The sequence below is a fragment of the Simochromis diagramma genome, unplaced genomic scaffold, assembly GCF_900408965.1.
Source record: "Simochromis diagramma unplaced genomic scaffold, fSimDia1.1 OVJJ01000557.1, whole genome shotgun sequence".
In the NCBI taxonomy this organism is placed as follows: domain Eukaryota; kingdom Metazoa; phylum Chordata; class Actinopteri; order Cichliformes; family Cichlidae; genus Simochromis; species Simochromis diagramma.
Genome location: NW_024387156.1, coordinates 399,097 through 424,147, shown reverse-complemented (window position 1 = coordinate 424,147; position 25,051 = coordinate 399,097). Strand labels below are relative to the sequence as shown.

Below are 25,051 nucleotides of genomic sequence, written 5' to 3'. Positions count from 1 at the left end.
CTTTCAAACCATCTGTCCTCTCTGTCCAAAATGGACAACTTAAACAGAAGTCCAACTTAAAGAAGTCCAGACACGTTTCTTCCCAAGCTCCTTAGACAATCACATGAATATTTGTTTGCTCTTAAATCCACTTTGATGGTGTATTGTGGCCAAAATTACAAAAATGTTGTTGTCATTTAAATACGTGTGGAGCCTGACTGTATGTTGTGAAACAGAAAAAGTAACTTGAAAGTTAGCAGAACTTGTTTGCTCTTGATTTTAAAATGCCATGCCAGGTGGCAGCATTTAACTAAATACAGTAATTAGGATTGCAGGATTGTGGGTTAAACGTTCCTGGGGTGTTGGCTCTCCCTGTGCCCAGTGGCTTTTCCTCCTCACCTAGAATTTATTATAAGAACAACGAGCAGGCAGATCAATGATTCTGCTTCACCTGCAAAAGCTTCAAAACTCTTCTTGTGCCACGCTTGTAAAGATTATGAATTAGAGCTTGAGTAGACTCAACTTTAGCCATCAACACTTACCATCTGTTGTATCTGCTAAGCTCATGTACTCCCATTATTTTATATTACACAATTACCTAAATTTGTATCACATATGTGATACAAATGAGATGTGATATATATATATGTGATATATATTATGTTTGATCCTATATTGCACACAGATATGCATTGTAGGATAGCTTTGAATTTAGACTCAGATACTAACAGCCATAAGAAGAGAGAAGCCTTCTTCTCTGAGGAATGTGTGAGAGGGATCGTCCGCCAGGACTGGTGATGTCACCACAAGGTATAAAACTTTAGTTCTGACTTGTCTAGAGAACAACAGGGCTATGAATTCTGGTGTTAGGGAATGTCCAAAAAGGTGCAGAAGAAGAAACATGAGTCAGACATAGTGTAACAGCTGTTGGATTGTTAGTACTTGACCACTAGGTGGAGCTCTTGTAATGATAATGTAATTAACGCATTTTACTTTGTATGTTTTATTTTTATGTTGAGCATGTTAACATTTAAGTTAAGGCCAGAGGCCACTTCCTGTTTTGGGAAAAAAAGGTCAAAGAAGCTGCTCAAGGTGACAGTCGAGATGTGTGAATGTAAAAGAAGAGATAACAAGTCCTAAGTTCAAAATACACTGGTTTGTCGACTTGCAGGCCAAAGTGGTATGTTTGTTTATATTTTGTGAATTTTATATTGCAATATGTTTAAAGGCTGGAATATAATTTTCTTGTACATTTGTATTCACCAGTTCTACGGTGTACCTGTGTACGTTTAGAGAAGCACAGTAAACATAAGTAAAGAAGAACTCTCGTGTCTCTCGTGTATGTGTACAAGCCGGCATACACAGGGTCTAAAGTCTCCAACTGCTGACCAATCATGTTAACATTCTGGTTTTACCACACGCAATAAAAGTCTTTAGTGCCTGAGTGTAGCAGCATTTTGTCTCTGAGCCAGAGAGACGGAGGTCCACGGCACCATGTAAAACTAATTTGAAATTCTAAATGTTTAATTATAAATTGTGAAAACTGATAATTTGAGCATTTTTGGCTTCTCTCTCATAAAAACCCAACAGTATCCACAGTGAATGTGTTTATTTGGATTTGATTTTTTGCTCAATAAACTGTATTTATCTTAGTTTAAGCTGTTCAGCAAGTTCTACTTGACTCTTCCCCTCCTCCTGTTCTCTTCCCAGCAACATTTATATGATTTGTTTAACAATGAGGAAGTTGTCTTGTATCAACGTCAACTTTGATACTAAAGACAAGGCAGAACACCGAGAAGTACAGACTGAATATGTTCCTTAAAACCATAATTATTTTGTCTACAGCAGCCTGCGTCGAGGCTGAAGGTAGGTATCATTATTTCCCATTACTGGTTAATCCGTAAACTTTCATCTTGTAAGATGTATTTACGATTTATTGTTTTTGTAATTTAGAGTATATTAACACTGTGTTTTTAACTGTGTTGTCACTTGATCCTAGGAAGTCATACACTTTGTCACATCTATGGATGTTTTGACTCAAGTGATACTCAAATCTGTGCAGCATTCGATGGTGATGACGTATACTATGCAGACTTTAAAAAAGATCTTCTGATTTGGGAGAGCAAAATTCCCGTAAGTTTTCGTTTACCCGACGCCTACAAATATGCAGTATTATATCGAAGTATGTGCAAAAATGACATCTACAGATGGAAGCCAGACAAGTCTGTAATAAAGAAAAAAGGTCAGTGAAACTCAAACTGTTATGTTTCCTGTTCAGTTTTCACTGTTTATGCTGCAAGTTTTTTAGATCTTTTTTTTTTAAACCAGAAAGTTGAATTTAAGAAAATCATGTGTTCATTTAATTTAGAACCACCAGAATTCATCATCTACCCCAGAGATGAAGTGATAACAGGGGAAGATAATACCCTCATCTGCTTCATCAACCACTTCTTTCCTCCTTCGATCAACATTAAGTGGACCAAGAATGATGTAGAAGTAACAGTGGAAGACCCTTTCATCAAAACTTTGTCCAATCCTGATGGGACTGCTTATGTTTTGTCCTACCTCAACTTTGTGCCAGAGAAAGGAGACATCTACAGTTGCACTGTGGAACATGAATTGCTGGACGAGCCTCAGACCAAGTTTTGGGGTGAGAACAAAGAAGCTTCAGATATTTTAGCACATATATTACGATTTAATGTCTAGAATTCATCATTTCTTTCTGCTGTCCTCTGCAGAGGTTGAAACAGATGAGCTCAGCAAAGGTCCAGCTGTCTTCTGTGGACTTGGCCTGAGTCTTGGATTGATTGGAGTTTTCATAGGAACCTACTTTTTTTTTAAAGCAGGGAACTCTGGTCCCGCTGGCTGAGATGTATACTACATATTTTATAGAGCTCAGATTGCATAGTCCTTGGTTTGTTTCCAGCAGGCATAACTTTCATCTGTGTTTACTGAGAAACCTGAACTGTCTCTTATTTTCATTCCTTGTGTAATGGCTCATATGCTGTGTTAAAATTACCAGCGACAATTGACATTTTCCATTATGAATACACTAGTCCCACAGATTTAAGTCTTTCTAGTTAAAAAATAAAGCAGTAGTTCTTTGGCTGATGTGTCAGTGTTTCTATAATAAAACTCTTTCATACTATTAATACTGTGCAGTAAAGCTGAACGGTGATACCAGCACTTTTCACACGACACTTTTAGATGTGACACGCTGCAGCACATTTTTGGTTCTTAGCGTTAGTGCAGAGCTTGAAGTCTTCATTACTGGTATTCTAGCGCTGAAATATGCCTCACTAATGATCCATAACTCTAAAATCATATTAGGTGCATTATGCCAAGTAGAATGAGAAAAAAGACTTAATGGTGGGGGGGTTTTTTCAACTGAAATAAAATAAAAACCAGACTAGAAAAAAAGAATGTATCCATAAATGAATTAAACACATTGTTGCTGAGACGTCTACCTGATTGTAAGTCATCACACTTCATAAGTATTATTAATTACTACACTATTATTTACACAGATGTGAAAACTAAGTTTAAAAAATATATAAATAAACCAATACAAGTGAAAACATTCTGGAAACTTACTGAAAATGAAAAATAGTTTTTAAGAAGCTTGTAGTTAGTTGCAGAGATTATTTAGGTGCCTTATTTTGCGACAGAATATGAGGTTTTGTTATACAGTTCACTTTACCGACAAGAAAATTTCAGTAATGTTTTTCACAAGAGCTGTTAGAAAAGTGAAAGCATATCTTAACAATGTTTTCTGTAGGTTGAATTCTGTAATCTATTTTAAGATCTAAACATTCATTTGCTGCTAGAGTTGGGTTCTTTATATGAATTTTTCATCTGCTTATCATCTGTTACGTTCCCCTGAGGGGTCTAGGCGGGGAGGGGGAAGTAACAAAAAGTGACCGGATCAGAAAAAGGAGTCAAGGAGGCAAAAGGGTTAAATTAAAGAGTTTTATTAAAGATTCAATTTATACTAACTAAAAGAGACGGACAAGCCGCTATCACCATTTAAGAAAACAAACAAAACTCAGGCGTTGGTCAAACAAAGCAAAAAGTCAAAAGGAAAGCGCAGCTCACTAGCTGGAAACCACCGCAAACACTCAGCTCACTAGCTGTACCCACACAAAATGGCACTCTGGCCCAGAGCTCACCTTTCCCTGGGCTTAAATCTCCTTAATTATTGACGTCAGTCAGCTGTGTAAAAGGGAAAGGTGGCACCTCAGGCAGAAGAGGTAGTGTGACACGCCCACACAGGCACCTTCAGGAGGAGAGAGGCCCTGCTAGGGCCGTAACATCATCCATTTACAAAATCTAACAGAACTTAATTAACCAACATGTCAAATCTTTATAATTTATGCACATTTAATCTACAGTTCAAAACATTCTTCTTTACAGTCTCAACATAAAATGCTCCCACATCTCTCTACTGTTTCTGATTGTCAAACAACAGTTTGATTGTCCACAGAAGTCACTTCATCTAGTATTAGTGCACAAACAAGAGCTAGCTAAACAAAGGAGCAAAGTCATAATCATTATCAGTTATTGTCATAAATGTAATGGATAGAGGGAGTTTCCACCGAGTGTTTTACTGTTATATCAGCCTATCTGCTTTCGCTTCCTCGTTTTGGTGAACATATAAATGCTGCAGATTAAGTCATCTTCCTGAATCGTCGTACAACACACATGAAACATGTACACTCGTAAGCTTATCCTGTTTGTGGCTGCCTCTCTTTTCAGTCCAGGTGAGCTGCAAAGGTCTTCTGTTTGAACAAATCAGTGAAATATTAAATTCGAATTATTATGTTTAACATCAGTACATTTCTTTCTTTTTATTTCAGTTCTCACAGATGAAGACTTTTACCAAGTGAGAGCATGCTGTACATTCAAAGGGCCACACTTTGAAAAAACCGAGTACATATTAACTAGTATTTTTAATAAGAACTTGATGATGGAGTACAACAGCACAAGAGGCAACTGGACGGGATTCACAGCGTATTCAATTGAAGCAGCAAAAAGGTGGAACAGTGATCCCTTTGATGCACTAACAAGAAAGACTGAAAGGAAACTGTTGTGTCCGGACACATCAGACCTCATCCAATCCATATGTAAGAGATTTGTTTCTTAATAATGTTTTAAAATGTTGAATGGAGTTTTGATGCCGTGAAATCTTTACATCAAATATTTTTCTGATAATTTTTGATGACATAAGATTATTATATTTATTTTACTATAAATAAAAATAGTACTTCATTTGTTTTGCTCAGTTGCATGACATTACAGTTGATTTCCAAGTATGCCATAATTGACAACGATTCTACGATACATTACATATATTTAAGGAATACATCTGTTCACAGAGGAGGTGCATTAATGTATTTTTCTTAATCATAAGCATGGAACTTGTGTTTTTTTAGATAATCTGACAACTATACCCACCGTCAGACTAAAATCAGTGAAAAGGCCTAATGGCGAGCATGCATCTACGCTTGTGTGCAGTGCCTACAACTTTTATCCAAAACAAATCAGAATGATGTGGATGAGGAACGGCCAGGAGGTGACCACAGATGTCAGTTACTCTGACGTGATGCCTGATGGTGACTGGTACTACCAGACTCATTCCTATCTGGAGTACATCCCAACTTCAGCAGAAAAAATTGCCTGTATGGTCGAACACCTTGGTCTCTCCGAGCCGATGTTTGTGGTCTGGGGTAAGTTTGCTGCTGTGATGCCAATTAAAGGTAGAGAGATAAAGCTGAAGCTGCATAATTACGAGTTTCACTTTTATCTCACTGTTTCAGACCCCTCCCTCCCAGTGGCACAACGAACTCAGATAGCTGTTGGACTGTGCGGACTCGTGATTGGATTTGTTATTGCAATATCTGGAATCATCTACTATAATAAGAAGTCTGCTGCATACATCACTGTGTGTCAAAGTAAGGAGTTTGTTAGAAGTGTACATAACATAACATATTCTGATCTAAGACTGAAAGCCTCGGTGTGCCCAGCACTCAGTAACTTTCATGACTTTGTCTCTTTAACCTTCTGTTTTCAAGAGAATCCTAAAAAAAACCTGTTCCTATTCTTACTACAGCGCATATCATTATTAAGTAGATCTGTTGCCTCATCATCATCATCATTTTTTTCTATGCTGCTCTTGCTGTGTTCATAAATTGGGCCTTTTCTGTGGTTGCAACAACATTAAGTTTTGCTAACTTAGTAAATCTGACCAATAGAGTTGTTAAAATGATAAATATGCTCTTCTTTTTAACAGGACAAGTGTTCATTCCTGTGGAATCCCTTCCTGAAGCTGGAGCAACTTAACAGCCTGAGCAAACACTATTAATACGGGCACGCTCCATCCAAGATGCCCCAAATATCACAGCTCTCTGAATAACGATGTCTGTTGTGAGTGACTGGGGCTTTGCATTTTTTACCTACGGGACAGAGGATACATTTGTAATGTAGTTATACAGTAAAAACCTAATATTGTGCTTAATTAAAAATATTAAGTAGACTAAACTCCATTTTCATCAACTTGTTATTAGAACTCAGTTTAAGTTACCAGTACTTTTTTGTTCAAAAAGCTCATCAACTCAGTTCATTTGAGAAAAACTAAGTAAGCTGGAAATTTTGCTTTTCAGTGATGGAATATTGTACTTAAGTAGGTAGGGTACAACTCACAGCCTGCTTTACTTGAGCTTTTGGCTTCCCCTTTATGCCTCTCTTTTTCTGCCTTTTAAGTCTGACGTCATCAGCTGTTTCTGGGTCTAAATTCCTCTTCAGGTCCCAAAGTCAAAGAAACACTGTCACATTACTGAGCGTTAAAACTGTCTGAATTCTTTCATCTTCAGTGTGGCTATTCTACTAGATGGAACAATAAAGTTTAACATCCAGGCATCCATGAGAAACAGAATTTATGAAGTTTAACAGAGTTAGAAGTTAGCAGGGTGTTAGCATGCTAGTTTCCATCTAAAGATGATATGCCATGTTCTGGCTCAGAGAAATTAAAATGTACAGCTCTGCTACCACTTCAAACATAAATGAAGGCAGAAAACTAAACAGCATCAAATTTTATAGTGTTACTGAGGTTGGTATGGCCTTTAGTTTCTTTAAATTCAATGACAATAAAACCGAAGTGATCATTTTAGGACCAAGTTGCAATTCCACCACCTCACATTTTAATCTGCACAGTCTAGAACCTTTTGTCAAGTCGCATGCTAAAAATTTGGGGGTTATATTTGATAATAAGTTCACCTTTGAGAAACAGATTAGCTCAGTTGTACAGCGGTTATAGGGTTTGTTCTTTAACCCTATAAGACCGGTCGGAGCAGGCACGCTCAGTTTTTGCAAAAATTGCATAAAAAGCACTTGCAGCAACAAAAACATAATATTCCAGAAACACGCTTTGCCGATCTGATCAGCTGTTCATAACACTTCCTACGTTGGAATATACATCAGCGCAAACTATCGAATGTCCGCCATTACCTGCCTGAAACCGGAAGTGATATCATCGACAAATGTAGTTTTTTAACCTTCAGGGCCTTATAAGCCTATACTGGTGGTTTTAAAAGTCATGTTTGAGTTTATGCTTTTCTGAATAGTTTCTGGGTTGCTTAGAACTCAAATTGCACTGCTGGAAATAGTTTATTTTGATGCAGATGCTTTTTTTTTTTTGCAAATTTGCTTTATAATATTTATTTTTCGGTTTTCCTGCAGTACATAAAAATTGGTGCACCTCAAAAATAAAACTATGAAGACACTCAAAATAAATTTTCTGTTGTTGGAAACTATTTTGTGCAACTTTGTTTTATTTACAGTTTTGAGGGATAAACCTCTTAAGTTTCTCTAACTAGAAATATATATAAAAAAACAAAAAACAAAAACGATTTTCTATTTTTTTTTGTAGTTTATTGCACTTTTTTGCAATTTATGTAGTTACTATGGACTTAATGCATACATATTATTAAAATTTGGGCTATAATGGTTGTATTGATGTATAGCAACTTGAAATCTTCCCAACAATGGCACTACATCATGTAAAAATCTAAAGATAAGCTCTGGTGGACTTGGTTCTGTGGTAGGTCTTAAAGGGTTAAACGAAGGCTTTAATCCAAGGTGAGATCATTTTTATCTTTTAAAAATCTTGAACGGGCAATTTGTGCTTTCATTCTATCCCAAATTGATTACCGTATTTTCACGACCATAAGGCGCACTTAAAAGTCTTAGATTTTCTTCAAAAAGTGCGGCGCGCCCTATAGCGCGGTGCGCCCTATGTGTTGTAAGGAGGACGTAGTAGAGAACACCATGAGAACGTTAAAGGGTGAAGTGTGGGCGTTGATCGTATATACCGGGACAATCGCACATACCTGTATAAAAGAACAGGTATGTGCATTATGCAGGACATCGTTGTTTTAACAACCCTGAAAATGGCAAAGAGACACGCTTACGAAGCACAGTTTAAACTGAAGGCCATCAGCTACGCGGAGGAACATAGAAATCGAGCAGCGGCGAGAGAATTTAAGATTAACGAATCGATGGTTCGCAAATGGAGGAAGCTGGAAAACAAGCTCCGGCAGGTCAAGAAAACGCAGCTGAGTTTCCGCGGACATAAGGCGAGGTGGCTCGAGTTGGAGGAAAGACTCGAGCGGTGGATCATCGAGCAAAGAGCGAGCGGAGAAGCGTTTTCGACGGTCACCATTCGGCTAAAAGCAGTTTCATTAGCTGAAGAGATGAACATTGAACATTTCCAAGGAGGTCCGTCTTGGTGCTTTCGTTTTATGAAACGGTGCCATTTTTCCATCCGGACCAGGACTACGGTAGCGCAGCAACTTCCAGCGGATTATAAGGAAAAGCTGGCCATCTTCCGCTCCTACTGCAGCAAACACATCGGCGACAAAAACATCCAGCCCAGCCACATCACAAACATGGACGAGGTCCCGCTCACTTTTGACATCCCGGTGAGTCATACTGTGGAGAAGAAGGGGACCAGCACGGTAACGATACGCACAACGGGGTATGAAAAGTCTTCTTTTACTGTTGTGCTTGGCTGCCATGCTAATGGACAGAAACTGCCGCCTATGGTGATTTTTAAGCGAAAGACTTTGCCTAAAGAGAAGTTTCCAGCAGAAATCATCATTAAGGCAAATGAAAAGGGCTGGATGGATGAGGAAATGATGAAAGAGTGGCTGAGGGAGGTGTATGTAAGGAGACCAGGTGGTTTTTTTCCACGCATCACCATCGCTGTTGATCTGTGACTCTATGCGTGCCCATCTCACAGCCGATGTGAAAAAACTTGTGAAGCAAATGAACTGTGAGCTTGCTGTCATTCCGGGAGGCCTGACAAAGGAACTCCAACCGCTGGACATCGGTGTGAACCGCCCGTTCAAAGTAAGGCTGCGAGCGGCCTGGGAGCGATGGATGACCGGTGGAGACACAGTTCACTAAGAGTGGAAGGCAGTGCCGGGCAAGTTACGCCACAATTTGCCAATGGATTGTAGATGCTTGGGCTAACATGTCTGCTGGCACTGTTGTTCGAGCTTTCGCAAAAGCCGGCATCGTTTCCGAGGAGCCGCACGGCACGGAAAGTGACTCTGACGGTGAAGACAGTGAACCTGGCATGTTTGATGGAGATTTAGCGCAGCTGTTCAATTCAGACACAGAGGATGAGGACTTCGATGGGTTTGATTGATGATAAAAATGTGAGTACCAAACTTTGTTTTGCTCTAGCTTTATTTTTAAATACGCACACTTGTATGCTTGTGTGTTGTTGATGATGACGATTATTGGTAATAAAAATGTGAGTACCAAACTCAGTTTTGCTCCTGCTTTATTTTAAATATGCACACTTGTATGCTTGTGTGTTGTTGATGATGACGATTACCGGCAATAGAAATGTGAGTAAGGTACCGAATTCAGGTTTGCTCCCGCTTTATTTTTAAATACGCATACGGTACTTGTATGCGCCCTATGGTCCAGTGCGCCTTATGTGTGTGTTAAATACAGTAAGGGCACACATAACTGAGACTGCGCCTTTTAGCACAGTGCGCCTTATGGTCGTGAAAATACGGTAGGCCTACTGTAATTCTTTATATGCTGGCGTTAGCTAGACTTGTCTAGCAAAGCTCCAGCTGTTCCAGAATGCTGCAGCTCATGTCTTGTCACGTATGAAGAAACATGAACATATCTCCCCAGTGCTTGCCTCTCTTCACTGGCTCCCTGTTTGTTTTAAAATTAATTATAAAATTTTATTGGTGACCTACTAAGCACTGAATGGACAGGCCCCAGGGTATCTGTCGGACCTACTGCAGCCTTATATGCCCCCTAGAGCGCTTAGATCTGGTGATCTTTTGCTCTTGGACACACCAAAGTCGAGGCTGGTTCATAGAGGTGATCGTGTAGGAGACACTTATTTGTGAGTAAAAAGAGTAATTTTGGACGAGGAAGTCCGACAGAAAACACCTGGTGCTGTCAGGATGTTTTAGTGACACAGAATTTCAGAAAATCGAGTCAGAAATGGTTTTGTGGCTCTTGGTAAACTGATTGTGAAGGAAAATCAGTGTTATTGTGCTGAAGTAACAGATCCGGCGCGGTCTGACGGGAAGAATCAGCTGTACATTTCTGAGTGTGCAGCGTTGTTGATATTAACAGATCCGGCGTAGTCTGAAGAAAAGAAATAAATCGGTGAATGGTTGATATACTTATATGAATTTTGTGGATCCGCTGAGGTCCAGAAGAATAATCAATGCGGACTGTGTTGGTTTGCATGTTGATTAATGATCCATGAAGGATTGCCTGGTGTGTGTGTGTTGTTCAGTAACAACATGTGCAGTTAAATTGGGCGCTGTCTACTTCTGATGAGTTTGATGAAAAGGACACCTTGAGCTGGACAAGGTGTTTAACTGACTCAGGATTTCAGAGAATCGAGTCAGCTGTGATCTTGAGTTCTAATGGTAAATTGATTTTAAAGGAAAATCAATGTTTACTAGGGGTGCAACGATACACAAAATTCACGGTTCGGTTCGATTCGATACTTTGGTGTCACGGTTCGATATTTTTTCGATCCAAAAAAAAAAGTTCATGTCTTTTTAATTTGTCATTTATTAAAATTAGAAATATATATTTTAACTCAAAAGTACAGTTTTTAAATTTAATGTTGCAGAAACAACAAAGTAATAAAAAAATAAATCTATCTGATTGAGGAATCACTCATCTTTGGAAAAGAGTTTATAACAGAGAAATGGCTCTTTCCAAAATAAAAGCTATACTATACACTTCTTCTGGGGCATACTCTCAGCAGCATATTAAACATATCAGGTCCCCATAAGGAGAATCATGTGCTAACGGCTGTCTAAATGACTCGGGTAAAATTTGTAGCATGCGTGCCTGTTGTTTTTGTCTGCTTCTACTTGTCTTTGCACTAGGATGATGTCGGAGTAAATGTGCAGTCATATTCGTTGTGTTCCCACTAGTGCTGTCAGCGTTAATCTCGTTGAAATGACGTTAACACCACAACACGGCAAATCTCCGTTAACGAGCTACTGCGGATCGCCCCGTGCATGGGGCTGGACGGCCAACACATTAACGAGCTAACTGCGCTAACGCACTAGTTCCCACCAATGTAATTGAGCATTGCGTGACACATCCGACATACTGTTTTACTTTTGTCCATGGCGCGCTTACCTTCAGGGTCATACGTCACATGAAAACCAAAATAGTTCCAGATGCTAGATCTGAATGAGGGTGGGGGAGGTTCAATTTGCCATGTTGCAAGGAGAGCTTAACTTCTGTCTCGCTAGCTTGCCCTGCGCTCAGTGAATCTGCGTTCGACTACTCCGCCTAGGCTGCACTATCGAGCGCAGATCCACTGATGCGCTCAACACAGACAGCATTATCAGAAGGAAAGTTGATAAAATAAATTATAAATCTTGTATTGTTCGATACATATGCGTACCGAACTGAAATCACTGTATCGAACGGTTCAATATCGATACGAGTATTGTTGCACCCCTAATGTTTACCATGTTGAAGTACTTCTGAAAATAGTACTAGATGTGCTGTGATACAAGTGAAGATTAAGTTGTGTACATGAGGATACACAATTGTGTTGATATTGCTGGATTGGCTGCGGTCCATTTGATAAGTGAATGCTGACAAGAAACTGTTTTAAATCCTCACTGGCGGCGGTGAGATACATGTGCTGAAGATTACTGGACCCGGTGAGGTCCATTTGATGAAGTTCTTGGGCAGATAAATGACAAACAGTTTTTCAAGTGTGTGGAGAATTTAAAAAAGAAAAAACTGAACTTGCAGGTTCTCCGTACTGTGTGGACTTATATCAGAGTTATAAGTCCAAAGGTTATGACCTGGAGGTCATTCATGGTGTTTTAAAGAAGAACAGGAATTAGAAAAAGGATATTTAATGTCATATTTTGTGTAAATTGAGGAAAACTCACCATATATGTTCACCATTCCTTCGTTTGAAGGGACACAGACATTAACACACACACACAGTTCTTGGGTGTGAGTTACTTCCTCTTTTAATTTTAAACTGCGACACATGTGTTCATTGAGCTAGAACTTCAGCAGTGAATGAGACAGGATTAGATTAGGTCTAGTTCTGGTAAAGTAAAAATTATGTTCAAAGTTTTATGCCCTGGAGGCCAAGAGTTGTGTATAGAGAAGAACATGACTTAGAAAAGGACATTTAAGGTCACATTTTGTCTAAGATGGGGAGAATTGTCCCATATGTGTTTATTTCTCTTCTCTTTAAGAAGACAGACGCAGTTACTGAGTGTTGTCTACTTCCTCTTTCTGATTCTCAAAAGCATGTTTGATAAAGTACTCTTAGGAAAGCATATTTTAAGTGATTCTGAGTGTGTGAATGTTGTGAGTACTCGATTTGAATGATTCTGTGTGATTTGTACAAAATAATAAATAAGTAATAATAACACATAGGAGAGTGTGTGAACAGAGGAAGTCTGAGAGAAAAGTGTGTGCGTGGAATAAGGGTGTATTGTTTTTACATCAAGATTTAATAGAACTAAAGAGGGTTTGTAGATGTAAATACAAAAACAAGAGGTTGATTAGCCTGTAAAAACAGGAGAGGAACAGAAAATATGGCTCTGAGTAGCTGCGTGTGTGTGTGTGACAGGAACTTTACATGCCCATAAAGGGAACTGACTGTGTCAAGGGAGCACCCAGAGAGAGAAACAGACGAGTTAAACTCTAGGCAGATGAAGCAAATAGAGGTTTTAAGAAAAGAAATGAAAATGATATTAATTGTATGCTTTAGAAGAACTCTCGTGTCTCTCTTGTATGTGTACAAGCCGGCATACACAGGGTCTAAAGTCTCCAACTGCTGACCAATCATGTTAACATTCTGGTTTTACCACACGCAATAAAAGTCTTTACTGCCTGAGTGTAGCAGCATTTTGTCATGGTCCTGGGTCATTTTGACCCAGTGTTCTTAGTTTTCCTGTAGTTTTGTATTTTGTTCCTTATGTCCATTGGATTGTTTGGTTTGGTATTGGATTCCCCCTGTGTCCATGCTTTTATTGTGGTGTTTGTTCTGGTACCGTGTTCCCGTCCTTTGTGTTCTGTGTTCTCCTCATCCCCTCGTATTCATCCTTCTTCTCTGCCTCTCTCTCTGCCTCTCTCTCTCTGTGCTCATCTCTGTGTACTGTGTTGTGTTTAAGGTCCACATCTTGGTGTCAGTATTTTCAGTTTCGTGTCCTCCCTGCTCGGTCATGAGTATGGATGGGTACCGGTGACATAAACGGTAGTAACCAGACCGAAAAGCAGCGCACATTTCGGTGCTTTTTTTTTCCTGAGCTGTGATACACTTTAGATTCTAGCCAATCATTTTAAGTTTCCGAGGATAGTAGGCGGGTCCAGGTATGTACGTTCTTTTAGAGCAGAGCTACAGATTAAAAATGTCCAAGGTGAAGCGTTCAAAAGTCTGGCTTTACTTCACAGCAAAATATGCAAACTCAACAGCCTGCAACAAGTGCTTTAAGGTGATACTGTGATACTGTGCAAAGGAGGCAACACCTCGAATCTGATGAAACACCTGGCGACGCATAGCGTTTTTTTTAAAAGCCGAGAAATGCTCCGTATTTGATGGCAGCAGCAGCAGCCGTTCTTCTCTGCGTGAGTAGCTTAATGTTGTTCGTGTGTAATTTACGTTGAGTAGGCTAACCACGTTATTACATTAATGCATGTAAGGTGAACTAGCAAACATCATCATAGCTACATGCGGCTGTCTTCTTGTTTGATGGCAGATACTCCCTTCACCCTGGCCAAAAAGGCTAAAATGACCAAAGAAAAAGTGGGAAACCTCACTCATGTCATTGCCTGGCCCTATTTGGTTCATAACAGACAGAAAGAACATTACCTTAAAAAGGTACAAGAGGTATTTGGACAAAGTTTGTGTTTTTTCCATTGTTTAAGCACTGCTTCCAGCCAAGAGTGATACCATATATGCCCCATAGCTGTAGAAAAGGCTAACATTGTTATCTTTTTACAAAAAAACAGCTGAACATGAGAGGTTTTTGGACAAAGTTTGTGTTCTCCATTCTTTAAGCACCGGTTTTGAGCACCGTTTAAGCTCCGGCACCCGTTTCAAAAGTACCGATTTGGCACCAGTATCGGATAAAACCTAAACGATACCCATCCCTAGTCATGAGTAATTGTCTTCAGCTGTGTTCCCCGTGTGTTCCCACTTCCCTCGTTACCTTCTGTGTATTTATGTCAGAGTGTCCCTTTGTTCTGTGTTGCGTCGTCCCTCTAGGTTGTGTGCATTTACCGTGTCTTCCCAGCGCCTCAGCTTTAGTTGCTCCCAGTTTAGTTATTGTATGGCTTCTTATGTTCCTGTTAATAAAGACCGGCCTTTGAGTTCATCCCCGTGTGTCTAGAGCCGTGCATTTGGGTCCTCTCCTTAGTGATGGGCAGATGAAGCCTCATGAAGCACTGAAGCTTTTCATCCAATTGGTTCACCCCAGCACAAAGCTTCTTGAAGCTTCATTTGCTCTAGTAGGACACCTACTGGACGTAAAAATATTAGTTGGCATGAATTTGAAGAGTGTGGCCTTTTGCACACAGCCTGTAAATGTCAACAACAAAAGGAGTGTGTAAAACATGTATATTGTATTGATGGCAGTACACTGTGTATATTTATACTGGCAGTATGGAAAATGATCATTTGGAAATGCTTAAAATGGAAATGATCATTTACTGTGAGGTGTGGTGTGGTTGGGGTGTGGACAGTAGTTGTGCTTTTGTAACGTTGAGGTATGGACAGCTACACACTGAGGCCTCAGTCCTGCCCATATTTTATTCAGTAAAAACTAAATTTTCACTGCTTTTATAACCTTTTATAACCTTTAGTGGGGAGAGCATAGCTAGGTTTAACAAATCTTTTGAATCCTTTGTCCTCCACAATGCTAAATGGCTGGGAGTCCTCAATCACCATGCTAACCAGGTCTTCATCTATTTGAGATTGCTCTCCTGAGGAAAGACAATAAAGACAAAGCACAAATATAAATATCACACACGTAACTTATTACAGTTGTATAATATTGTTATATCATTTAGTAACATTACTGCATGCTATATTATCATGGCATTTGATGGCTCACCTGGTCTTGCTCCACAATCGCTGTTCCCCTTATTCTCATGCAAAGCTCTGTAGTGCCTAAGCATGGATGAGGTGTTGTTGTTATATCCCAGCTCCCTGGCACATAGCAAACACTTCACCTTGTACAAAAGTAAAGCCGCTTAACATAAATTGTATTGCACCATCAGTATTATGAAAATACATCTTCTGTAGAAATTTACATACCTTGTTGGGAGGAATAAGATCAAAATGTTCCCACACAGGGGAGGACATCCTCCTCTTCTTAGCTGGCTCCATTCTCTCCTGACTTTCTCTCCTCACTCTCATAAACCTCCAAACTGTCTCCACACTCTCACTAACCGCAACTCTCCATCAAACACCTACATTTTGAATAAAGTCTGAGGGGTTTATATCGCTGTCATATCTCGCGGCAAAGTCCGAACCACTTCATGAACCAGTCACGTGGTACAGCCGGGCAGCGAGGCTTCGGACGTCATCATTTTCAGCTCCTCCCATAAATGAAGCAAGCCTCGATACGCGCATCGCGGAAACGCCCCCTCCATTACTCGACACACGCTTCGAAGCCTCGATACAGAACATCACATCACTACCTCTCCTGCCTTCACACAGCCGCCGCTTGACAACATTTTGTCTCTGAGCCAGAGAGACGGAGGTCCACGGCACCATGTAAAACTAATTTGAAATTCTAAATGTTTAATTATAAATTGTGAAAACTGATAATTTGAGCATTTTTGGCTTCTCTCTCATAAAAACCCAACAGTATCCACAGTGAATGTGTTTATTTGGATTTGATTTTTTGCTCAATAAACTGTATTTATCTTAGTTTAAGCTGTTCAGCAAGTTCTACTTGACTCTTCCCCTCCTCCTGTTCTCTTCCCAGCAACATTTATATGATTTGTTTAACAATGAGGAAGTTGTCTTGTATCAACGTCAACTTTGATACTAAAGACAAGGCAGAACACCGAGAAGTACAGACTGAATATGTTCCTTAAAACCATAATTATTTTGTCTACAGCAGCCTGCGTCGAGGCTGAAGGTAGGTATCATTATTTCCCATTACTGGTTAATCCGTAAACTTTCATCTTGTAAGATGTATTTACAATTTATTGTTTTTGTCATTTAGAGTATATTAACACTGTGTTTTTAACTGTGTTGTCACTTGATCCTAGGAAGTCATACACTTTGTCACATCTATGGATGTTTTGACTCAAGTGATACTCAAATCTGTGCAGCATTCGATGGTGATGACGTATACTATGCAGACTTTAAAAAAGATCTTCTGATTTGGGAGAGCAAAATTCCCGTAAGTTTTCGTTTACCCGACGCCTACAAATATGCAGTATTATATCGAAGTATGTGCAAAAATGACATCTACAGATGGAAGCCAGACAAGTCTGTAATAAAGAAAAAAGGTCAGTGAAACTCAAACTGTTATGTTTCCTGTTCAGTTTTCACTGTTTATGCTGCAAGTTTTTTAGATCTTTTTTTTTAAACCAGAAAGTTGAATTTAAGAAAATCATGTGTTCATTTAATTTAGAACCACCAGAATTCATCATCTACCCCAGAGATGAAGTGATAACAGGGGAAGATAATACCCTCATCTGCTTCATCAACCACTTCTTTCCTCCTTCGATCAACATTAAGTGGACCAAGAATGATGTAGAAGTAACAGTGGAAGACCCTTTTATCAAAACTTTGTCCAATCCTGATGGGACTGCTTATGTTTTGTCCTACCTCAACTTTGTGCCAGAGAAAGGAGACATCTACAGTTGCACTGTGGAACATGAATTGCTGGACGAGCCTCAGACCAAGTTTTGGGGTGAGAACAAAGAAGCTTCAGATATTTTAGCACATATATTACGATTTAATGTCTAGAATTCATCATTTCTTTCTGCTGTCCTCTGCAGAGGTTGAAACAGATGAGCTCAGCAAAGGTCCAGCTGTCTTCTGTGGACTTGGCCTGAGTCTTGGATTGATTGGAGTTTTCATAGGAACCTACTTTTTTTTAAAGCAGGGAACTCTGGTCCCGCTGGCTGAGATGTATACTACATATTTTATAGAGCTCAGATTGCATAGTCCTTGGTTTGTTTCCAGCAGGCATAACTTTCATCTGTGTTTACTGAGAAACCTGAACTGTCTCTTATTTTCATTCCTTGTGTAATGGCTCATATGCTGTGTTAAAATTACCAGCGACAATTGACATTTTCCATTATGAATACACTAGTCCCACAGATTTAAGTCTTTCTAGTTAAAAAATAAAGCAGTAGTTCTTTGGCTGATGTGTCAGTGTTTCTATAATAAAACTCTTTCATACTATTAATACTGTGCAGTAAAGCTGAACGGTGATACCAGCACTTTTCACACGACACTTTTAGATGTGACACGCTGCAGCACATTTTTGGTTCTTAGCGTTAGTGCAGAGCTTGAAGTCTTCATTACTGGTATTCTAGCGCTGAAATATGCCTCACTAATGATCCATAACTCTAAAATCATATTAGGTGCATTATGCCAAGTAGAATGAGAAAAAAGACTTAATGGTGGGGGGGGTTTTTTCAACTGAAATAAAATAAAAACCAGACTAGAAAAAAAGAATGTATCCATAAATGAATTAAACACATTGTTGCTGAGACGTCTACCTGATTGTAAGTCATCACACTTCATAAGTATTATTAATTACTACACTATTATTTACACAGATGTGAAAACTAAGTTTAAAAAATATATAAATAAACCAATACAAGTGAAAACATTCTGGAAACTTACTGAAAATGAAAAATAGTTTTTAAGAAGCTTGTAGTTAGTTGCAGAGATTATTTAGGTGCCTTATTTTGCGACAGAATATGAGGTTTTGTTATACAGTTCACTTTACCGACAAGAAAATTTCAGTAATGTTTTTCACAAGAGCTGTTAGAAAAGTGAAAGCATATCTTAACAATGTTTTCTGTAGGTTGAATTCTGTAATCTATTTTAAGATCTAAACATTCATTTGCTGCTAGAGTTGGGTTCTTTATATGAATTTTTCATCTGCTTATCATCTGTTACGTTCCCCTGAGGGGTCTAGGCGGGGAGGGGGAAGTAACAAAAAGTGACCGGGTCAGAAAAAGGAGTCAAGGAGGCAAAAGGGTTAAATTAAAGAGTTTTATTAAAGATTCAATTTATACTAACTAAAAGAGACGGACAAGCCGCTATCACCATTTAAGAAAACAAACAAAACTCAGGCGTTGGTCAAACAAAGCAAAAAGTCAAAAGGAAAGCGCAGCTCACTAGCTGGAAACCACCGCAAACACTCAGCTCACTAGCTGTACCCACACAAAATGGCACTCTGGCCCAGAGCTCACCTTTCCCTGGGCTTAAATCTCCTTAATTATTGACGTCAGTCAGCTGTGTAAAAGGGAAAGGTGGCACCTCAGGCAGAAGAGGTAGTGTGACACGCCCACACAGGCACCTTCAGGAGGAGAGAGGCCCTGCTAGGGCCGTAACATCATCCATTTACAAAATCTAACAGAACTTAATTAACCAACATGTCAAATCTTTATAATTTATGCACATTTAATCTACAGTTCAAAACATTCTTCTTTACAGTCTCAACATAAAATGCTCCCACATCTCTCTACTGTTTCTGATTGTCAAACAACAGTTTGATTGTCCACAGAAGTCACTTCATCTAGTATTAGTGCACAAACAAGAGCTAGCTAAACAAAGGAGCAAAGTCATAATCATTATCAGTTATTGTCATAAATGTAATGGATAGAGGGAGTTTCCACCGAGTGTTTTACTGTTATATCAGCCTATCTGCTTTCGCTTCCTCGTTTTGGTGAACATATAAATGCTGCAGATTAAGTCATCTTCCTGAATCGTCGTACAACACACATGAAACATGTACACTCGTAAGCTTATCCTGTTTGTGGCTGCCTCTCTTTTCAGTCCAGGTGAGCTGCAAAGGTCTTCTGTTTGAACAAATCAGTGAAATATTAAATTCGAATTATTATGTTTAACATCAGTACATTTCTTTCTTTTTATTTCAGTTCTCACAGATGAAGACTTTTACCAAGTGAGAGCATGCTGTACATTCAAAGGGCCACACTTTGAAAAAACCGAGTACATATTAACTAGTATTTTTAATAAGAACTTGATGATGGAGTACAACAGCACAAGAGGCAACTGGACGGGATTCACAGCGTATTCAATTGAAGCAGCAAAAAGGTGGAACAGTGATCCCTTTGATGCACTAACAAGAAAGACTGAAAGGAAACTGTTGTGTCCGGACACATCAGACCTCATCCAATCCATATGTAAGAGATTTGTTTCTTAATAATGTTTTAAAATGTTGAATGGAGTTTTGATGCCGTGAAATCTTTACATCAAATATTTTTCTGATAATTTTTGATGACATAAGATTATTATATTTATTTTACTATAAATAAAAATAGTACTTCATTTGTTTTGCTCAGTTGCATGACATTACAGTTGATTTCCAAGTATGCCATAATTGACAACGATTCTACGATACATTACATATATTTAAGGAATACATCTGTTCACAGAGGAGGTGCATTAATGTATTTTTCTTAATCATAAGCATGGAACTTGTGTTTTTTTAGATAATCTGACAACTATACCCACCGTCAGACTAAAATCAGTGAAAAGGCCTAATGGCGAGCATGCATCTACGCTTGTGTGCAGTGCCTACAACTTTTATCCAAAACAAATCAGAATGATGTGGATGAGGAACGGCCAGGAGGTGACCACAGATGTCAGTTACTCTGACGTGATGCCTGATGGTGACTGGTACTACCAGACTCATTCCTATCTGGAGTACATCCCAACTTCAGCAGAAAAAATTGCCTGTATGGTCGAACACCTTGGTCTCTCCGAGCCGATGTTTGTGGTCTGGGGTAAGTTTGCTGCTGTGATGCCAATTAAAGGTAGAGAGATAAAGCTGAAGCTGCATAATTACGAGTTTCACTTTTATCTCACTGTTTCAGACCCCTCCCTCCCAGTGGCACAACGAACTCAGATAGCTGTTGGACTGTGCGGACTCGTGATTGGATTTGTTATTGCAATATCTGGAATCATCTACTATAATAAGAAGTCTGCTGCATACATCACTGTGTGTCAAAGTAAGGAGTTTGTTAGAAGTGTACATAACATAACATATTCTGATCTAAGACTGAAAGCCTCGGTGTGCCCAGCACTCAGTAACTTTCATGACTTTGTCTCTTTAACCTTCTGTTTTCAAGAGAATCCTAAAAAAAAACCTGTTCCTATTCTTACTACAGCGCATATCATTATTAAGTAGATCTGTTGCCTCATCATCATCATCATTTTTTTCTATGCTGCTCTTGCTGTGTTCATAAATTGGGCCTTTTCTGTGGTTGCAACAACATTAAGTTTTGCTAACTTAGTAAATCTGACCAATAGAGTTGTTAAAATGATAAATATGCTCTTCTTTTTAACAGGACAAGTGTTCATTCCTGTGGAATCCCTTCCTGAAGCTGGAGCAACTTAACAGCCTGAGCAAACACTATTAATACGGGCACGCTCCATCCAAGATGCCCCAAATATCACAGCTCTCTGAATAACGATGTCTGTTGTGAGTGACTGGGGCTTTGCATTTTTTACCTACGGGACAGAGGATACATTTGTAATGTAGTTATACAGTAAAAACCTAATATTGTGCTTAATTAAAAATATTAAGTAGACTAAACTCCATTTTCATCAACTTGTTATTAGAACTCAGTTTAAGTTACCAGTACTTTTTTGTTCAAAAAGCTCATCAACTCAGTTCATTTGAGAAAAACTAAGTAAGCTGGAAATTTTGCTTTTCAGTGATGGAATATTGTACTTAAGTAGGTAGGGTACAACTCACAGCCTGCTTTACTTGAGCTTTTGGCTTCCCCTTTATGCCTCTCTTTTTCTGCCTTTTAAGTCTGACGTCATCAGCTGTTTCTGGGTCTAAATTCCTCTTCAGGTCCCAAAGTCAAAGAAACACTGTCACATTACTGAGCGTTAAAACTGTCTGAATTCTTTCATCTTCAGTGTGGCTATTCTACTAGATGGAACAATAAAGTTTAACATCCAGGCATCCATGAGAAACAGAATTTATGAAGTTTAACAGAGTTAGAAGTTAGCAGGGTGTTAGCATGCTAGTTTCCATCTAAAGATGATATGCCATGTTCTGGCTCAGAGAAATTAAAATGTACAGCTCTGCTACCACTTCAAACATAAATGAAGGCAGAAAACTAAACAGCATCAAATTTTATAGTGTTACTGAGGTTGGTATGGCCTTTAGTTTCTTTAAATTCAATGACAATAAAACCGAAGTGATCATTTTAGGACCAAGTTGCAATTCCACCACCTCACATTTTAATCTGCACAGTCTAGAACCTTTTGTCAAGTCGCATGCTAAAAATTTGGGGGTTATATTTGATAATAAGTTCACCTTTGAGAAACAGATTAGCTCAGTTGTACAGCGGTTATAGGGTTTGTTCTTTAACCCTATAAGACCGGTCGGAGCAGGCACGCTCAGTTTTTGCAAAAATTGCATAAAAAGCACTTGCAGCAACAAAAACATAATATTCCAGAAACACGCTTTGCCGATCTGATCAGCTGTTCATAACACTTCCTACGTTGGAATATACATCAGCGCAAACTATCGAATGTCCGCCATTACCTGCCTGAAACCGGAAGTGATATCATCGACAAATGTAGTTTTTTAACCTTCAGGGCCTTATAAGCCTATACTGGTGGTTTTAAAAGTCATGTTTGAGTTTATGCTTTTCTGAATAGTTTCTGGGTTGCTTAGAACTCAAATTGCACTGCTGGAAATAGTTTATTTTGATGCAGATGCTTTTTTTTTTTTTCAAATTTGCTTTATAATATTTATTTTTCGGTTTTTCCTGCAGTACATAAAAATTGGTGCACCTCAAAAATAAAACTATGAAGACACTCAAAATAAATTTTCTGTTGTTGGAAACTATTTTGTGCAACTTTGTTTTATTTACAGTTTTGAGGGATAAACCTCTTAAGTTTCTCTAACTAGAAATATATATAAAAAAACAAAAAACAAAAACGATTTTCTATTTTTTTTGTAGTTTATTGCACTTTTTTGCAATTTATGTAGTTACTATGGACTTAATGCATACATATTATTAAAATTTGGGCTATAATGGTTGTATTGATGTATAGCAACTTGAAATCTTCCCAACAATGGCACTACATCATGTAAAAATCTAAAGATAAGCTCTGGTGGACTTGGTTCTGTGGTAGGTCTTAAAGGGTTAAACGAAGGCTTTAATCCAAGGTGAGATCATTTTTATCTTTTAAAAATCTTGAACGGGCAATTTGTGCTTTCATTCTATCCCAAATTGATTACCGTATTTTCACGACCATAAGGCGCACTTAAAAGTCTTAGATTTTCTTCAAAAAGTGCGGCGCGCCCTATAGCGCGGTGCGCCCTATGTGTTGTAAGGAGGACGTAGTAGAGAACACCATGAGAACGTTAAAGGGTGAAGTGTGGGCGTTGATCGTATATACCGGGACAATCGCACATACCTGTATAAAAGAACAGGTATGTGCATTATGCAGGACATCGTTGTTTTAACAACCCTGAAAATGGCAAAGAGACACGCTTACGAAGCACAGTTTAAACTGAAGGCCATCAGCTACGCGGAGGAACATAGAAATCGAGCAGCGGCGAGAGAATTTAAGATTAACGAATCGATGGTTCGCAAATGGAGGAAGCTGGAAAACAAGCTCCGGCAGGTCAAGAAAACGCAGCTGAGTTTCCGCGGACATAAGGCGAGGTGGCTCGAGTTGGAGGAAAGACTCGAGCGGTGGATCATCGAGCAAAGAGCGAGCGGGAGAAGCGTTTCGACGGTCACCATTCGGCTAAAAGCAGTTTCATTAGCTGAAGAGATGAACATTGAACATTTCCAAGGAGGTCCGTCTTGGTGCTTTCGTTTTATGAAACGGTGCCATTTTTCCATCCGGACCAGGACTACGGTAGCGCAGCAACTTCCAGCGGATTATAAGGAAAAGCTGGCCATCTTCCGCTCCTACTGCAGCAAACACATCGGCGACAAAAACATCCAGCCCAGCCACATCACAAACATGGACGAGGTCCCGCTCACTTTTGACATCCCGGTGAGTCATACTGTGGAGAAGAAGGGGACCAGCACGGTAACGATACGCACAACGGGGTATGAAAAGTCTTCTTTTACTGTTGTGCTTGGCTGCCATGCTAATGGACAGAAACTGCCGCCTATGGTGATTTTTAAGCGAAAGACTTTGCCTAAAGAGAAGTTTCCAGCAGAAATCATCATTAAGGCAAATGAAAAGGGCTGGATGGATGAGGAAATGATGAAAGAGTGGCTGAGGGAGGTGTATGTAAGGAGACCAGGTGGTTTTTTCCACGCATCACCATCGCTGTTGATCTGTGACTCTATGCGTGCCCATCTCACAGCCGATGTGAAAAAACTTGTGAAGCAAATGAACTGTGAGCTTGCTGTCATTCCGGGAGGCCTGACAAAGGAACTCCAACCGCTGGACATCGGTGTGAACCGCCCGTTCAAAGTAAGGCTGCGAGCGGCCTGGGAGCGATGGATGACCGGTGGAGACACAGTTTCACTAAGAGTGGAAGGCAGTGCCGGGCAAGTTACGCCACAATTTGCCAATGGATTGTAGATGCTTGGGCTAACATGTCTGCTGGCACTGTTGTTCGAGCTTTCGCAAAAGCCGGCATCGTTTCCGAGGAGCCGCACGGCACGGAAAGTGACTCTGACGGTGAAGACAGTGAACCTGGCATGTTTGATGGAGATTTAGCGCAGCTGTTCAATTCAGACACAGAGGATGAGGACTTCGATGGGTTTGATTGATGATAAAAATGTGAGTACCAAACTTTGTTTTGCTCTAGCTTTATTTTTAAATACGCACACTTGTATGCTTGTGTGTTGTTGATGATGACGATTATTGGTAATAAAAATGTGAGTACCAAACTCAGTTTTGCTCCTGCTTTATTTTTAAATATGCACACTTGTATGCTTGTGTGTTGTTGATGATGACGATTACCGGCAATAGAAATGTGAGTAAGGTACCGAATTCAGGTTTGCTCCCGCTTTATTTTTAAATACGCATACGGTACTTGTATGCGCCCTATGGTCCAGTGCGCCTTATGTGTGTGTTAAATACAGTAAGGGCACACATAACTGAGACTGCGCCTTTTAGCACAGTGCGCCTTATGGTCGTGAAAATACGGTAGGCCTACTGTAATTCTTTATATGCTGGCGTTAGCTAGACTTGTCTAGCAAAGCTCCAGCTGTTCCAGAATGCTGCAGCTCATGTCTTGTCACGTATGAAGAAACATGAACATATCTCCCCAGTGCTTGCCTCTCTTCACTGGCTCCCTGTTTGTTTTAAAAT

General features: G+C 39.4%; 4 protein-coding genes across 6 annotated transcripts; all 4 read left to right on the top strand.

Annotated features, from left to right (window-relative positions):
• The first annotated feature begins 1,439 nt into the window (after positions 1-1,439).
• Positions 1,440-2,987, top strand: LOC120744130 (H-2 class II histocompatibility antigen, A-Q alpha chain-like). The gene is made up of 5 exons (XM_040048291.1): positions 1,440-1,475; positions 1,690-1,845; positions 1,979-2,221; positions 2,348-2,629; positions 2,718-2,987. The coding sequence occupies exons 2-5, from the start codon at positions 1,791-1,793 to the stop codon at positions 2,846-2,848; spliced, it is 711 nt and encodes a 236-aa protein (XP_039904225.1). The 5' UTR covers positions 1,440-1,475; positions 1,690-1,790; the 3' UTR covers positions 2,849-2,987.
• A 1,120-nt stretch (positions 2,988-4,107) lies between these two features.
• Positions 4,108-7,552, top strand: LOC120744127 (class II histocompatibility antigen, B-L beta chain-like). Of its 2 annotated transcripts, XM_040048285.1 has the most exons (6): positions 4,108-4,739; positions 4,836-4,861; positions 4,937-5,102; positions 5,412-5,705; positions 5,796-5,930; positions 6,269-7,552. In XM_040048285.1, exons 1-6 carry the CDS (start codon positions 4,688-4,690, stop codon positions 6,316-6,318), a joined length of 723 nt encoding a protein of 240 aa, XP_039904219.1. In that variant the 5' UTR covers positions 4,108-4,687; the 3' UTR covers positions 6,319-7,552. The 2 variants fall into 2 exon arrangements, with proteins under 2 accessions (XP_039904219.1, XP_039904218.1); XM_040048284.1 differs by having other exon boundaries at positions 4,836-5,102.
• An 8,702-nt stretch (positions 7,553-16,254) lies between these two features.
• On the top strand, positions 16,255-17,807 carry LOC120744126 (H-2 class II histocompatibility antigen, A-Q alpha chain-like). Its single transcript, XM_040048283.1, has 5 exons — positions 16,255-16,297; positions 16,512-16,667; positions 16,801-17,043; positions 17,169-17,450; positions 17,539-17,807. Exons 2-5 carry the CDS (start codon positions 16,613-16,615, stop codon positions 17,790-17,792), a joined length of 834 nt encoding a protein of 277 aa, XP_039904217.1. The 5' UTR covers positions 16,255-16,297; positions 16,512-16,612; the 3' UTR covers positions 17,793-17,807.
• A 1,130-nt stretch (positions 17,808-18,937) lies between these two features.
• Positions 18,938-22,374, top strand: LOC120744129 (class II histocompatibility antigen, B-L beta chain-like). Of its 2 annotated transcripts, XM_040048289.1 has the most exons (6): positions 18,938-19,560; positions 19,657-19,682; positions 19,758-19,923; positions 20,233-20,526; positions 20,617-20,751; positions 21,091-22,374. In XM_040048289.1, exons 1-6 carry the CDS (start codon positions 19,509-19,511, stop codon positions 21,138-21,140), a joined length of 723 nt encoding a protein of 240 aa, XP_039904223.1. In that variant the 5' UTR covers positions 18,938-19,508; the 3' UTR covers positions 21,141-22,374. The 2 variants fall into 2 exon arrangements, with proteins under 2 accessions (XP_039904223.1, XP_039904222.1); XM_040048288.1 differs by having other exon boundaries at positions 19,657-19,923.
• Positions 22,375-25,051: the final 2,677 nt, after the last annotated feature.